We start from the raw sequence: 16,312 nt of genomic DNA, 5'->3' as shown, positions 1-16,312 counted from the left end.
TCGCAGGGTCCTACAGAAGATTCCTCTCTATTGGGAAGCCACAGGCAGTGCAGCACACGACAGGAACACAATCAAATCCTAAGGACCTTCAGAGGAAAGAGCCTGCAGTGCATTCCAATGGGCATTTTTAGGAAGTTACTTGGGTAAGGGGAGAGTCTTCCTTTGGTGAATCATGTATTGAACGATGTGGGTGGGTTAATGTTGCTAAACTATTATCCAATTTTTAAAAGACTAATTCCTTGATTCACTTTACAGCCTTCAACATCCTACCTGAGTGATGTGATTTCTTCTTCCCTCTCTTCTGTCCACTGCTAATTTTAAAAAATTCACATGACCTTTTGGATAAATTATCGTTTTCATTTTTGCTTAAGATACAAATGATGTTACTTGCTAGGTGAATGTGAAAATGGCAATTTCATTCATTTTCTTAGCAATTTTTCTGCATGAAGGATTAATAAAAAATATTCTTAGGAATTAAAAAAATAGTTAATAAGTCAGCCTGACATAAAATATGTATATTTAGTTGGTGAGAAAATGAGTTTGTAGAAAGAGACAGTACTGAAGTTGTTAAGTGTTTGGGTTCTGGGTTCAAGTTTTGACTCCACCACTTCTTAACTCTGTGAACCTTGAGTCTTTCTAAGCCTCAGGTTCTTCACCTGTAAAATAAGGATAATAATAGCTACCTCATATGATTGTTAGGACAATAAAAATTAAGTGTTTAGAGCAGTATTTGCACAAAATGAGGGCTGAATAAATACTAGTTGCTGTTGTTATTATTATTATTACTATTATTATTATTCGTGTAATAGCATTAATCATTAGGAAGTTCTTTGTGTCTAATCCAAAATATACTGCTAAGGGCACAGATTACTCTGAGCTCTCGGTTTCCAGCATTATGAAAAAAAAAAAGAATCTGATAAGATAGTTATTATCATTTCCACTCTACAGATGAGGAACAGTTAAGTGTAGCTCAGAGGGCTAGGAGGGCAAAACAAATATGATGAGCATGGGCCAGGTAGTCCATAAGCATGGGCTCAGCTCACTCATGATGATTGCTATTGAATGACCTAAGGTCACTTCAATAACTTGGTCTCATCTGGTCTCTACAGCAGAGTTGTTACACCCTTTGGATAACTCTTTCATCAGGAAATCAAGAAAATTCAGATTTGCTGGAAGAGGGTTCATGGCCACACTTCCTAGGAATCCAGTCCACCTGGATTCTGACTTGTTTGCATGCTGACAGGAGAATTGGAGATTCAGTGCAGAGATTCTAGCCCACATATAGAGTACAAACAAGAGGCACTTTAGCTTTTTAACTCCTAATCAACTCTTTATCAACCTTATTAATATGCATGAGAATCATGAGGGTATTTGTTTAAAATGCTAATTATTGGGCCACACCATCAAGGAATTCTGATTCAGGAAGCCTGGGACTTGGCCAAGGAATCGACATTTTATTTTTGTGTGTGTGGCAGATTCTCTTTTTAATTTTTCTTTGTTTAACTGAAGTATAGTTGATATACAATATTATATGTTGAGGTGTATAATATAGGGATTCACTATTTTTAAAGGTTATACTCCATTTATAGTTATTATAAAATATCAGCTATATTCCCTGTGTTGTACAATATATCCTTGTAGCTTATTTCATACATGATAGTTTGTAGATATCTGCATTTTAAATTGTATCTCCAGACAATTCTGATGCAGGTGATGAGTGGACCACACTTTGGGAAAACTGATCTCCTCAATAACAAATTAACATATTAAAAAATAGCACTTACTATTTTTCTGATTATAAAAGAAAAATACCCAGAAAGTGCCGAGAATGAAAAAGAAAAGAAAAACCATTCATAATTATATTTTCTAGAGATGACTGCTGCAAATATTTTGATGGCTGTCCCTTTAGTTTTTTTTTTTTTTAAAAATATGTAGCCACTTTTCTGTATCTCTCAGGTACTTACAATCAAGTGTATTGAGTGTTGTTTCATAGATATGTTCGTTTTATATTAATTCTTTAGTGGTTTTATAAATTATTTCTATATTTTAAATATATGTAAACTTACTCTATGAAATCCATTTATATTCTTATCAGGTCTAGAGATTGGACTGGATACTATTTAAGGCCCATTCTGACTAAGATGTCATACTTGTAAGAATCCTGCAATTCTCTGAATGTAAGGATTAACCACATTCAAACTTGATGGAGAACCTAAAAGACATCCTCCAAAACTTAAGCTCAAAGATTTGCTCTTCAGCTTTGTCTTTCTGTGCAGACCTGCTGATGTGACATTGTATCAAAGGTAATAATAACATTTCTTCAAAGATGGTATAGAAATGTCCAACAAGTATATAAAAAGCTGTTCAACATCACTAATCATCAGAGAAATTCAAATCAAAACCCAAAGTGAGATATCGTCTCACATCCATGAAGTTGGCTACTATTAAAAAACCCCCAGAAAATAGCAAGTGTGGGTGAGGATGTGGAGAAATTGGAACCCTTGTGCACTGTTGCTGGGATTGCAAAATGGTGCAACCTCTATGAAAAACAGTATTGGACGTTCCTCAAAAAATTAAAAATAGAACTGCCATATGATCTAATCATCCCACTTCTGGGTTCATATCCAAAGGAATTGAAAGCAGGGACTTGAACAGATGTTTGTACACCAAAATTCTCAGCAGCTTTATTCACAGTAGCCAAAATGTGGAAGCAACCCAAGTGTCCATCAATGGATGAATGCATAAACAAAGTGTGTTATATATATACAATGGGATATTATTCAGCCTTAAAAAGGAAGGAAATACTATCACAGTCTACAACATGGATGAACCTTGAGGACATTACGCTAAGTGAAATAAGCCAGTCACAAAAAAGACAAACATTGTATGATTCCACTTACATGAGGTGGAAACTAAACTAGTCAAACTCACAGAAACAGGAAGTGGAATGGTGGTTATCAGGGGCTGGGAGGCAGGGGAAGAGAGAAGTTATTGTTTAATAGATATAGAGTTTCAGTTTTGCAAAATGAAAAATTTCTGTTGATCTGTTTCACAATAGGGTGAATATACTTAGGCTACTGAACTGTTCACTTAAAAATAGTTAAGATGGTAAATTTTATATGTTTACCACAACACAACAGCTAAACCATTAAAAAAGGTAATAAAAAAATAGTGTTGCCCTTTTATAACATTTTGAACTGTTACAAAACGTAAGTTATACAGTTAATATTAAGGTTTGGTTTGATAAAAATTTTTCATGTAAACTGTTAAGTTTCTAGAATTGTACTCACTTGGGGTTTATAATTCTCAAAGTTGTCGATTAAACCTAGTGGAAAACCTAAGACTAATGGATGAGAATAGCGCAGAAGACAAAACTATTATATACCAGAATGGTTTGTTACACCTGGGCACTAAACATGACTCTAAGCTTACTGGTAAATACAGGCAATAAAAAAGATAATGCAATGAATATGAATTTTTCTCCAAATTAATGAAGGGAAATTTCTCTGAATATAGAGGGAAAAGAAGGAGGAAGAGATGGAGGAAGAAGGGGGGAATGAAGAAAGGGAGGTGTCATTAGAATTATGGTGAACTCTGTTGTCTCACATTATGGGGTTAAACAATTTTTCATTCGAACTCCTCTTGCTATTTTAATAAAGAATACACACAGAAAATTCAGGTTGGCATTTTTTATACTGGAAAACTGGATGAGACATGGTCAAACAGAACGATTGTTATTGTTTGCTATTTGAATGGAATCAGGTCTGTTTCCAACGATTTTTTAAAAATTTCTAAAAAGATCAAAGTGAAGGGAAAGAATAGTGACTCTTTTCCCATTTTGCTTTATTAGGAACAGCAGACTTCCTCACTTTATTTTCTAGTTTGTGTTCAAGTGCCAGCCTAGGGAGTCTCATTTGCATCAATTAAGGCTTATTAATAATAAGCCATTCTGCCTTTATGGTTAATTAAATGATTCTAAGTAAAATTAACACTATTTACCGTGAGGATTGTGGACAAGGTAGATTGGTTAATCACACATGATGGAGTTCCTGATTTGTTTAAAATTTAAATGTTTATACTTTTTTAGTGGAAATTTCAACCATATGGAATAACAAGATGAGTTCCCAAGTTCCCATCATTTAGCTTCCTAGATTGTCAACTCATGGCCAACCTTGTTTCATATACATTTCCACCTTCTCCACTCACCCCCGGATTACCTTGAAGCAAAACACAGACATTGTATCATTTCAGCTGAGATATTATCAATCTTCAGGAGGGGATGAATAATAATCAAGAATCTATCCCAGAAGCAAATACATCAGTTGCACATAACAGAAGTGTCATAAAGTTGAATGTTAAAGGCATATTAGGGACTTCCCTGGTGGTCCAGTGGTTAAGAATCCGCCTTCCAATCCAGGAGATGCGGGTTCGATCCCTGGTTAGGCAACTAAGATCCCACGTGCCATGGAGCAACTAAGCCTGAGAGCTGCAACTACTGAGCCTGCATGCCATAACTAGAGAACCCACGCACTTTGGAGCCCAGTGCCCACCCCCTTGCACCACAACTAGAGAGAAGCCTGTGCGCCGTAGGAAAGATCCCACGTGCCATCAACTAAGACCCAACGCAGACAAAAATAAATAAATAAATATTTTTTAAAAAAGCATATTAAACAGTCAAAAACTAAAGCAGTATCACTTTTGGTGAATACTGTGATAGGTTATTATAGAGCTCCCCCCATATTGGGAGTGGTGTGTGAAGGATCAAATTCCAGTCCAACTGTGTACTGTTATAAGAAGTCTGTGAATGTCCGAAGGGCAGAGAGCCTACTTTCAGTCTGATGACTCAGGGTGCTTTTCCTCCTAATCCTCCTCTCACCAGTCTTGGGACAGTGCCTGAAGCTCCACGTTACTACATTCCACCCTGATTTGCCAGTACTGCAGGCCCCACTTAAAGCAGGCAAGTGGGTCATTATCAGTCATGAGCAATTTAACTTTGTTTTACATAATTGTTTTTCATTACAGAAGTAACATGTGTTCGTTATAGACAATTTGGAAAATACAGAAAAGCCTCCAAAAGAACATAAAAAGCACCATAGTCAGGGTAAATACCAGAATTTTAGTGCATTTTCTTCCTTTTTTTTTTCTCTAGGCATTTTTATACTTTTTTTTTCATGAACATAGGATACTGCCTTTTTCCTGCTTTCATTACTTCATAATAGTGAATATACTTCTATATGATTACATATTCTTCCCCAACATAATTTTTTATTTTTGCAAGATATTCCATTGTAAGGAAGGACTATAATTAATGTCTTTTGGGGGACATTTGGATTACTTGCTCTTAGCTACACCTTTGTGGGGTACATTCTTAAAGCTAAACTCTGTACATATTGGTGTTTATTTCTTAGAAAATAATCATAGGAAAAGAAATAGTTGGGGCCAAAGGTGTGCATATCTTTAAGATCTCTCTTTCTTAAATGTAATGCCAACTACTCCTTAGAAAAACTGCACCAAATTATACTTCCACCAACCGTTTATAAATGTACCTCTGTTTCTGTGTACGAACATTTCTTCTAATTAAAAAAACCCGTTAATTTGATACATGAAAACACATACCTATTGATGTTCACCTACACCTCAGTCTTAGAATAGAGTTCATTAAGTTTGACTTGAGAGTGACGGTGGTGGTGTAGGGAAAGGAAGAGAAGGAACATTCAGGGCACAGGAATTGCTAGTGTATTTAGAGTAACATTACACTGATATTTGAAAGCTGGAAAGTCCGGTTCATAAGGTTTCTATCACAATGGGGGAACTCTTAAGTAAGGGATTGTGGAGAGTCAGATATCTCACTTTTCCCCCCACAGGGCGAAAGGCCTACAGGGTGTCACTGCCTGGAGCAGCTACCACAGTTCAGTTCAATCCAAAGATCACTAGGTCTGTAGAAGGAAGGCCAGTTCTCTTCAGGCCATGTGACTTTAGGCATGTTCACCACTCTGGTCCTGTTTCCTCATTAAGAAAGTGAGAATAACATCACACCAGTATTACCTACCTTGAAGATTTACTGTGGAACAAAATCAAGTCATACATTTGAAAATATTCTGCAAACCTTAAATACTACAAAGGAATGTGGCAGAGAAATTAGATTCTAAAGTCAGCAAGTAAAGTTAAAACTGAGAGCAATGAAAATTACTTAGAAGTTCCTTAAAATGTGCTTGAGTGCAGTTAAATGCTAACATTTAGGAAGCACGTGAGAACAAAGAACCTCTGAAGGAGAGCTGGGACGAATACACTCTCAGGAAATTTTGCCAGTGGAATTGGTGCCCTGTAACTTATTTTAATTTCCTCTCTCTTTCTGCCAAGTGCATAACTGAATCTGAGAATGTTAGATGACAGTATGATGCCACTGTTATTCTTCTACAATTTTATATTGGCAAGTCAAGAAACCACTCTGGGCCTCTTTATTTGTCTAATGGTACAGTTCAGCTGGATCACGGTTTCATCCAAAGTTTCCTTTGACAAATACTTTGAGTTTACTATTCTTACTACGTTCCAGGCTGCTTTGCTGTTTGTCAGAAAAAAAACACCAGGAAGGAGACACGGTCTGACCACAAGAGGCTGGTAAGCGGTGAGGCAATTTCAACTTTGATTTGAGGAATCCTGGGTTCTTTGATCGCCTTCTGGGGAATGCACTGAATGTTTAGGAAAATTATGGAAAGTTACATATTTTGTTATGAATACCAGCTACAATACTACATCTGATACGGATTAAGTTACTTTGTTTCCTCTTTTGCTGTTTATCTTGCTACTTTTTCATGTGAGCTAACATTTTTTTTAAAACCTGGGCTAACTTAAAAATCCTTTAATTGAAAAAGTAATAGAAACACGTGGAAAAATTCAGACGGTACAAAAAAGTAGATGAGAAGCAAGTCTTTTAATCCAGACCTCCCCCCTTCCCCTACTCCGCATTCCCTCGCCACTCCTGCCATCCTATTCAGAGGTAGAGTCAACACTTAAGAAAACCCTCTTATTGTTAAGGTGATCCCTGGGTCCAGGAAGTTAAACATTGAACTACAGAATCTCTAAAGTCTGTTCCAGCTCTAAAATTAAATCTTATACCCTACTGAGAATGCAAAAGAGAAAGCCTCGCCTTGTTTAACATTATGGTTGGTAAAGGGACAGAAAAATGCAAACTGAATTCAAAAATATACACTACATTTAGAATTCCTGAAGGACAGAGAACAGGATTCAGGCACTTCCGTGGTGGTTTATTTACGAATTGAAATAAAGGGCTCCTCTAGGGTGTAAACTCCATGAGGGCAGGAAGTTCACCAGCAGGTTTCACCGCAGACCTTGTCAGACAAGAAAGGTTCACTGGGCGAGGGACACGACAACCCAGCACAGAAATCACGGCCCAGAAGCCAGGACCGGAACTAGACCACGGAGCGTCACGTCACTCGTCCTCCTCTGCAATTTCCCCCACCCCCGCTCGGCGATGCAGCTCCGGGACCGCCTCCATCAGAGGCCGCACCAATCCGCGAGGGAAGTCAAATTTGGCTAGGCCAGGCAACGGGCGGCTCCAGCTCGTAGTCGCCTTGTAGCTGCGTCTCGCAGGCTCGGCCCACTTGTCGCCGAGTCTCAGGCGGTAGTCCCGCCTTCCAGCCCAGACTACACGCTCTACATTGCAAGTGGGAGGTGCAGAGGAGCAAAGGGGGGGGGGGCACAGGCGCATGCGTGTTGAAGTGAAGCCCAAGGCGAAGCTTCAGAAAGCAGAGGGAGGGGGAGGGGAGAAGTCTCCAGTACGCGCGCGCGCTCAGCAGCCCTCCCTGGCCAGACACACGCGGCGCGGCGTGGTGACGCCAGGGCGGCCCGAGGAAGGGGCGGGGCCGGGGCGGGCCTTCCCAGCTTTTCCAGCTCCTGCAGCTCCTCCCGCCCCCTCCCGGCCCCGACTCGCTCTCCCCCTCCCTACCCCACACTGGGCCCCGTCTGCGCCGGGGTCCCTTAGTCGCTTAGCTTCGCGTCGGCCCGGCCCGGCCCGGCCAACGGGCAAATGCCCTGAGCTGCCACCCCCGCCGCCGCCGACTCGGCCGGTGGCGGTGTGGGAGACGGGCGTCCGGCCCCGGGCCGCTGAGTGTGACGGACGGGGCCGGGGGCCGCCGGGCGCCGCGGCGTCGGCGGCTCCGCGCGGACCATGTATTTCCTGAGCGGCTGGCCCAAGAGGCTGCTCTGCCCTTCGGGAAGCCCGGCCGAGGCGCCTTTCCACGTTCAGTCCGACCCCCAGAGGACTTTCTTCGCCGTGCTGGCCCCGGCCCGCCTCAGCATCTGGTACAGCCGAGTAAGTAGAGCCGCCCGCCGTCTCTCGCCTCTCCCTCCCCGGCGTCCCGGCACCGTCTCGCCCCCAACTTCCACCCAGAGTCTGGGACCCGTGCCCCTTCGCGCCGGACCCACTCGTCTTCGCCGTCGGCGTCCTTGTTCCACCTACTCGGCCACACGAACCCCCGGGTCCTAACACGTTCTCCGGCCAGGGTTCCAGGGTGGATGTCGTCGCTGCTGCCCCAAATCCCAGCGCCTCCCTGCGTTGGACCGACTGCAGCGCACAGTGCGGACCCCAAGCGCTCCGTCGTCAGAGCCCAGACTTTCCCTCCTCTCCTTTCCCCCATTCGCTGAGGAACAAATTTGTTTAAACTTTCTGCAATTAGGAATCTGGCCGCTGTTTTGTTCCTAGCCCTTCCTTGCCCTAAAGGCCATTGTTTTGAAGTTAGGGAAAGCCTGTTGGGCTTTACCCAGTGTCAGACTTTACATGCTGTGATAACTTATTTCTAGCAACTACAGCCAGAGTTATTTTTTACTAAAGTTTTGATAATCCAACTCCTCGCCTTACCCCAACATCTCCTTTCCACTTTCAGGCCAGTTCTTTTTTCTGCTGCTCTTGGACTCTTCTGTAGAGAATTGTAGGGGGTTAGTAGGAACGGAAGTAGAGCTCAAATCTGTTCGCGCTGCTCCTGGTAGTCACACCTGGAAGTAATAAGATTTGGGAAGAGCGTGAACCGGTGTTCTGTTTTTGCTTTCTGTGAATCTTGCTTTTTTTTTCTTGTATCTAATTACTGAGTAGATAACTTCAAAAATAAGTGGTGGATAGGATACCCCTTATTTTCCGTAACGGTTCTGTTTATAAAAGCAACAAAATAGAGTATAAAAAATGCCCCCCCCGAAGGCAGTACTAATCGATGTCAGAGTAAAGTCGTTCTCTTTTCAAAGCTAATTTTACCAAGTGGAAATAGGTCGTGACCTTAGCTTTGTTAGATCTGTGTGAAATACTGGCTTTAGTTAAATTAGCTAAAACTGTCACATCTGTGTATCTGACTATTTGAATGCCTGTGAGGCCCTTGACTACCCTCACACACAGCCCTGGTAAAAGTGATGATGAGATTTAGATATTTCTGGTATCTCTTTTATATGACTATCATAGTTAGTGTTTAAATCAGACTATTTGCCATTAAGTTTTAGCTGATTTAATTTTTATATATCAGAACAAAATAGGCTGTTATAAAACAACAGTGTGACTCTTCTGTCTGGTGCTTGATTGCATTTTTTGAATATATGTATTGCATATCATTTGGTTCTTAAATGAGATACTAATTCATTTACAGCTTGTATGCCAATTGAATAATATTTTATTTGGTGTATATAACTATTATACTTAAAGCATATAAAGAAAAAAATAATTAGAACTTGAATTTTAAATTGCCTTCTGAATTTAGTACATAATTTCACTCTAATTTAACAAATTGTTTGTAAAGCCTAAAATTTAACTTTCCTTATCTCTGTAAAGGGCAGACCTGACTTAATTTTAGGCAGAACTAAACTTAATTTGTAGGAGGAAGAGACCAGAAGCCTGTAGGCTAGTATTCCTCTGTAGAAGAAACAAAAATGCACCTTGACAGGGATATTGTGAATATTAAGAATATCAGTTTTTTTTGCTTTTGGACTTAGATACTAAGTAAATCAAAGGCAGTCCTGGAATGTAAAACTACTCATACTTCTTTCCTTCAGATTCCTACCGTGCACACAGATAGCTACTTCCTACAGAAGTGCTGGGGCCACTACCATTAAGATCCACTGTGCAAAAAGTTAGTTTGTACAGAATCTGTGGGCTCAGAAGTATGTGAAATGAGATGCAGGAAAACCTTAGAGGAGGCTCCATGGTACTGTAGGTTTACGAATGGTTAACTTTGATCTCTGGCATCAGTGTCACTTTAAAGATCAAGTATTGGATCAGGTGAAGTTAAGGTCTATAACTGGGTGAATGGGGGAACAGGTGCCAGACCCCAGTTTCTATTTTGATTTTTAAATTTCTAAACTTAAATTTATTTTAACTTACATAATTTAGGTCAACATACTTCTTTTAGAAGTGAAAACACCTCTAGCTAAATTGAGTAGCTATCAGTTATTTCTATATAATTTAGAGTGAATTGGTTTAAAATGTTTGCGTGAGAACATGAAAGCTTTGATTTTGGAGACATTGTATATGCAAGTAATTTTACAGAATAAAGTGAATTTTGAAGATCTGAAGAAGGGTTTTATGGAGTTTGAGGTCTTAAAAGCAGCTTGAGGGCATTTGGAGACAGGGAGAAACATGCTCAAAGAGATGAGAGGATATAACACGATTGGCTTACTTGAAATTTTGTTAGGGCTCTCTTAGTAAGTTAAACTCACTTAGGAGGAATGCATTTTTAAAAAGAAAAAAACCAGCCTTGTGGGAGGATCGCGCATTTGATAGTCTAGCTGTTTTTTGTTTTTTAATGTCTAAAAGAATTGCCGTCTGGAAAATGTTGATTAGACATGAGACAGTGGAAACATTAAAATAAAATCTCTAAGGGTAACTTGGGTACATTTTATGTGTCTTCTAGTGAGCTTATATGTATCAATACCTCTTATAGCTACTATTATAAACTCTAAGTAGTTATTTGGAATCCCAGTGTTATAGAATCATATCTCTTCAAAATTCTTTCCTGACTCCAAGTTTGAGAAATGTAGTATAGTGCTTTTCAGATGTGTTAATAAACAAAAGAGTTTCTGTAGATACTCACTTTGCTTTTTGATTTCATTTTTAGTGTGAGGATGTGACTTGCTTTCATTGTAACATGTTGATGTAAATTGCTTTCTCTACTTTGTGATTCTACTTAGGAGTTTTAAAAACTACTTGAGCTTACAACAGGGATCATCCATATATTTTGGAACCCAAAAAAGGGGACTCAAAAAAGGTTTGGTATGTATGTTAGATTGGGATGCTAGAGGTGGGGCTTACTTGATGGAGCAGTTGATGATGTATTTCTGCCCAGGGTATTGTAAAAGGACTAGTTTCAGCTTTGAGGATGAAGCTGCTGTTTAAAGCACATTATGATTTATGATTGACATGGGTGTTGTGTGAGATGAATTGTGTTTTGTATTGTATCAGAGAGCCTAGAATTATTCCTTTAATATACTGCTTAACTGTGAGTACAAAAAGTCTACATATGTGAACCACAAAATGATACCTTAGAATGCTCTAATTCTAAATTAGTCTTATCTCAGTTTTCAGGTCATTGATTATTTCAAATATATGAACACCTCCTGTGAAAAAGGTAGTATAAATAGGCAGTATATGAAAGGGATTAAGGGGCACATTGTATGAAAAAAACATTCTATCCAAAGATATTAGTGTGTTAATATAAATGAAAATTTTGTGAGTTATCACTACTAATAAAAAGCTGAAATAGATAAATAATTACTGGCCTTATGAAATAAATTGTCTTTGAGTAACCCTGAATAGAAACTTATCCTCTTGTTGCTGTATACTGATAATGGAAAACAATGAGATAGACGTTCAAAGAATCAGGTGTATGGTTAAATGTGTGACCTTAGGAAAGTAACTTAATTTGTATGGTACCTGTATTTTTCCAGCTCTCCCATTTCTCACCTTTTAAACCCTATTCTGTTAATGCCTCCAAAGAGCGTCCCTATAAACTCACTGGTTGGAAGTCATTTAGGGTTCACTGTTGGTTAAAGAATGAAGTTCAAACTCCTTAGTTTGATAACAGAGACACTCCCCACTTGGAATGCTCTCTTGCCCCATCTCTGCCTATTAGAATATTATTCAAACTTTAGCTACTGTTGAAATCCTGCTCTGTGAGTCATTCTTTATTTCTATAATTAGAAGTGTTCGTTTTTTTGATGAACTACTGTTTGTACTGTAGTTTTGCACACATGCTTTATTTCTCCAACTAGATTGTAAGTTTCTGGAGTGCAGAAGTGGTCTTATTTATTTATTTAATTGAAGTGTAATTGAGTTACAACATTGTGTTATTTTAGAAGTGATCTTATTTTGTATTATCCATAATGCTTTGCACAAAGCATGTGCTTAATAAGTATTTAAAATAAATTAATGAATTTAGGATATCTGTCCTATGCGTAGCACAGAATTTTTTCAAGTTTTAATAATTGGGAGATTTTTAAATGTTGACATGTAACTTAAAAAATGTGGTAATACTAAATTACAACTTAAAATCAGAAAAATTTGATTAGGGAGGGTTATATAAGTGAAGGTGAATTAAATACTTTTTTATTACACACAGTCCAAATTATATTAGAAAAGTGGTACATGTTATTCACAATAGCCAAGATGTGGAAGTAGCCTAAGTATCTGTCAATGCATGAATGGATAAAGGAGATGTGGTACATATACACAGTGGAATATTATTCAGCCATGAGAAGGAAGGACATCTTAAACCATTTGCAGCGACATGGCAGGACCTTGAGGGCATTATGCTAAGTGGAATAAGTCAGAGACAATTCATGTATGATATCATTTACATATATGGAATCTGAAAAAGCTGAATGCATAGAAACATTCTAGAATGGTGGATACGAGGGGCTGGGAAGGGTGGAAAAAGGGAGATGTTGGTCCAAGAGCATAGACTTCCAGCTGTAAGATGAGTAAATTCATGTACAGCATGGTGATTATAGTTGATAATACTGTATTATATACTTGAAAGTTGCTTAGATGAGAGTAGATTTTCAATGTGTTCACTACAAAAAAGAAATGGTAATTATGTGACATGATGCAAGTGTTAGCTAAGACTATGGTGGTAATCGTTTTGCAATATATGTGTATCAAATCAACATGTACATCTTAAACTTATACAGTGTTATATGTCAGTCATATCTCATTAAAGCTGGGGGAAAAAGTGGTACGTGATAAAGGGTCTTTCTTTAATTATTAGATAATCTGCTGTTTGCCAAAACTTAAACTACTGTGCAGTATTACAGCTAGTTGAAATCCTGGTTCCTAGTATGTGTTTATATTGATGTGATCTATGGAAAAAGAAGGTCACACACACAAAAGAAGCAGAATAAGAACATTAAAGACATTTTGCTTATCTTAGGTGCTTGTGAATTATCGAAGTGATCCATTTTACTCGTGAACATTCATTCTGAGTTTACTGCGGACTGTGTGCTTTACAACATGGGAATCAAAGTTTCCTGAATTTAGGTTCTTAACATACCTCACTCATGATTTTTGCCCTGTCCTCATAGTACCTATCCAGTCTAACTTTTAGACTTGAAGTTCTCTTTCAAAATAAATTAATTTACATCTTTATTACAAATGGAAAACTATCACCACTTGTATGAATAGAGGGTTACTGCATGAGGGAATACAATGAAAAGAATGTTATGAAAATCTAGTTTCCTGCCAAAGGCTGTTACCTTTTTCTTTAAAAGGGCAGTTTGCAGATTACATGAGAGGTATTTAGAAGTAAACTAGCCCCTCATGCAGATTTCCTCCTTACCTAAATCAAAAGGATTGAAGAATTGAAAAAAATTATTTTCTCACATATGATTAAATATTTAATACAGAGTTTATATGTTACCTAAAATAGTATAGAAAATATTGCCTTAAAGCATTCCATTTACTGCTAAATAAAGCATTTATTATGCAGTTTATCAGGTTAGAAAAGATAAATTTACAATTTAAGCATTTAAAAATGTTCTAGAATTCAGACTTGCTACAGAGTGAGACAATTGCTTAATTTTCTTCTTTTTTTAAAAAACTGACCAGCAAACATCAGTTGTTTGAAATCAAGGTATCTTACTTTTCTTTTAAGTTCATTATAATTGCTTTGCTTTGAGTTGCTATCACAAACCTGTCTCCCCAAGTGATTGCTTTATTTCAATCATAAATCGTACCTAAATTTACATACGAAATGTTGGATATTATTGTAAATATACAGTAGAATTTGCTGTGGTTTAATTTTCAAACAGCTTTATTGAGGTGTATAAAATACATCTATTGTAAGTGTACAGTGATTTTTAGTAAATTAATAGCATTGTGCAATCATCATTACAGTCTAGTGTTAGAACATTGATAGCAACCTTAAAAGTATTATGCCCATTTGCAGTCAACCTCTGCTCCCACTCCGGCTCCAGGAAATCATTGGCTGGCTTTTTGTCCCTTTGGATTTGGCGGTACTCCTTTTTATTGCTGAATATTATTCCATTATATGGATATACCATATATTTTTTTAGTCCATTCACCAGTTGATGGGTATTTCGATTGTTTCTAATTTCGGACCATTATGAATAATGCTACTGTAGATATCTGTGTATACTTTTTTGTGTGTGAGATTATATATTATCATTTCTCTTGGGGAGATACCTAAGAATGGAAGTGCTAGGTAGTATGGTAAGTTTGTTTTTAGCTTTTTAGGAAACTGCCAAAATGTTCAAAGTAGCTGTCACATTTTGCATCCGCACCAGCAGTGTATGAAGGTTTCTGTTTCTCCACATCCTGTTAACACTTGTTGTTGTCAAGCTTCTGTCAATCTTCTTTATTATAGCCATTTAGTGGGTTTTTAGTGGTATCTCATTGTAGCTTTAATTTGTATATTCCTAATGACTAAACATGTTTAACATCTTTTCATGTGCTTATTAGCCATTTGTGTACCTTATTTGGTGAAATATCTATTCAAATCCTTTGCCCCCTTTTTTTTTAAATTGGAGTGTTTGTCTCATTGAGTTGTAAGAGTTCTTTATATATTCTAGATACAAATTCTTTATCAGATATATGACTTGCATATATTTTATCAGTCTTTGATTTGTCTTTTCAGTTTCTTAATGTGACCTTTTGAAGAACAAAAGTTTAGTTTTGATGAAGTCTGGATTATCATTTCTTTCTTTTATGAATCATGCTTTTTGGGTCTTATCTAAGGAACCTTTGGCTGGTCCAAGGTCACAGACATGTTCTGTATTTTCTTTTGTAAGTTTTATCATCTGAACTCTTATACATAGGTCTGTCACATGTTTTGAGTTGATTTTTATGCATGGTTTGAGGTAAAGGTCTAAGTTCGGTTTGTTTTTTATATATAGATCCAGTTGTTTTAGCATTATTTGTTGTTGGAAAGACTCTTTTCACTATTGAATTGCATTGGCACCTTTGTCAAAAATCAGTTGACCATAAATGTAAGGGTTTATTTCTGTATTTTTTATTCTGTTCTGTTAATCAATATGTCTATCATCAGGCAGACATCACACTATAGCTTTTATGGCAAGGTGGTGAAACTCCTACTTTTTGATTTCAAAATTATTTTGCTATTCTAGATCCTTTGCATTTCTACATCAATTTTTAAGATCATCTTGTCAATTTCTACCAAAAAGAAAAAAGAAAAAAAAAAAACCTTGCTGGGATTTTCAGGAAATGGCACTAAATCAGACACACATAAACATGAGTGTTTCTCCATTTATTTAGACTGTAAAAAGTTTCTGTTGTTAATCGGCTATACTCCAATATAAAATAAACAAAACCAAAGTTTCTGATAGTGTTTTTTCGTTTTCAGTGTACAGGTCTCTCACTTTTGTTAAACTTATTTCTAAGTATCTTATTTACCTTTTATGATGCTGTTTTGAATGTAATTTCATTTTCAGATTGTTACTGGTATATAGATATAAAATTGATTTTTGTATATTGTTCTGCAACCTTACCAAAGCTTGTTTACTTCAGTAGTTATTTTGTAGTTAGAACTAATAAATTCAGCAAAATTACAGGACATAAAATCAAGACGCAAAATTCGGTTGCATTTTTATACAAAAACTATGAGCATCCAGAAATGAAATTAAGAAAAAAGTTCCATTTACAGTAACATCAAAAAGAATAAAATACAGGCTGTGGGGGGAGTTTGAAGTTAACATATACACACTACTATGTATAAAATAGATAAAAAACAAGGATCTACTGTGTAGCAAAGGGAACTATATTCAATGTCTTGTAATAACCTATAAT

The 16,312-nt window shown here is 37.5% G+C and overlaps 2 protein-coding genes across 15 annotated transcripts in view; both read left to right on the top strand.

The window, feature by feature from the left end:
- Positions 1–3,469, top strand: part of PDCD1LG2 (programmed cell death 1 ligand 2) — a 132,289-nt gene extending 128,820 nt beyond the window's left edge. For 2 of the 3 annotated variants that reach the window (XM_089912529.1, XM_022573654.3), the window contains 2 exons: positions 7–143; positions 2,096–3,469. In XM_089912529.1, the coding sequence (XP_089768655.1) occupies positions 7–143; positions 2,096–2,156 (198 nt within the window). In that variant the 3' untranslated portion in view covers positions 2,157–3,469. The remainder of the gene's footprint in view (positions 1–6; positions 144–2,095) is intronic. The other variant, XM_089912532.1, reaches the window with a different exon arrangement.
- A 4,469-nt stretch (positions 3,470–7,938) lies between these two features.
- Positions 7,939–16,312, top strand: part of RIC1 (RIC1 partner of RAB6A GEF complex) — a 169,621-nt gene continuing 161,247 nt past the window's right edge. For 9 of the 12 annotated variants that reach the window (XR_002644530.3, XR_002644531.3, XR_016393431.1 and 6 more), the window contains exon 1: positions 7,940–8,332. Coding sequence is in view for 6 of the 12 variants with exons in the window: in XM_022573663.3 (XP_022429371.2) it covers positions 8,189–8,332 (144 nt within the window). In the remaining 6 variants the exon portion in view is untranslated. Of the gene's footprint in view, positions 8,333–16,312 lie in introns of all 12 variants that reach the window. The other 3 variants (XM_089912522.1, XM_089912526.1, XM_089912525.1) reach the window with 1 other exon arrangement.

Source organism: Delphinapterus leucas, chromosome 6 (genome assembly GCF_059928025.1).
Source record: "Delphinapterus leucas isolate spDelLeu-1000000601 "Yukka" chromosome 6, BTC_Dleu_Yukka2, whole genome shotgun sequence".
Classification (NCBI taxonomy): domain Eukaryota; kingdom Metazoa; phylum Chordata; class Mammalia; order Artiodactyla; family Monodontidae; genus Delphinapterus; species Delphinapterus leucas.
This window is presented reverse-complemented; position numbering and strand designations above follow the sequence as displayed.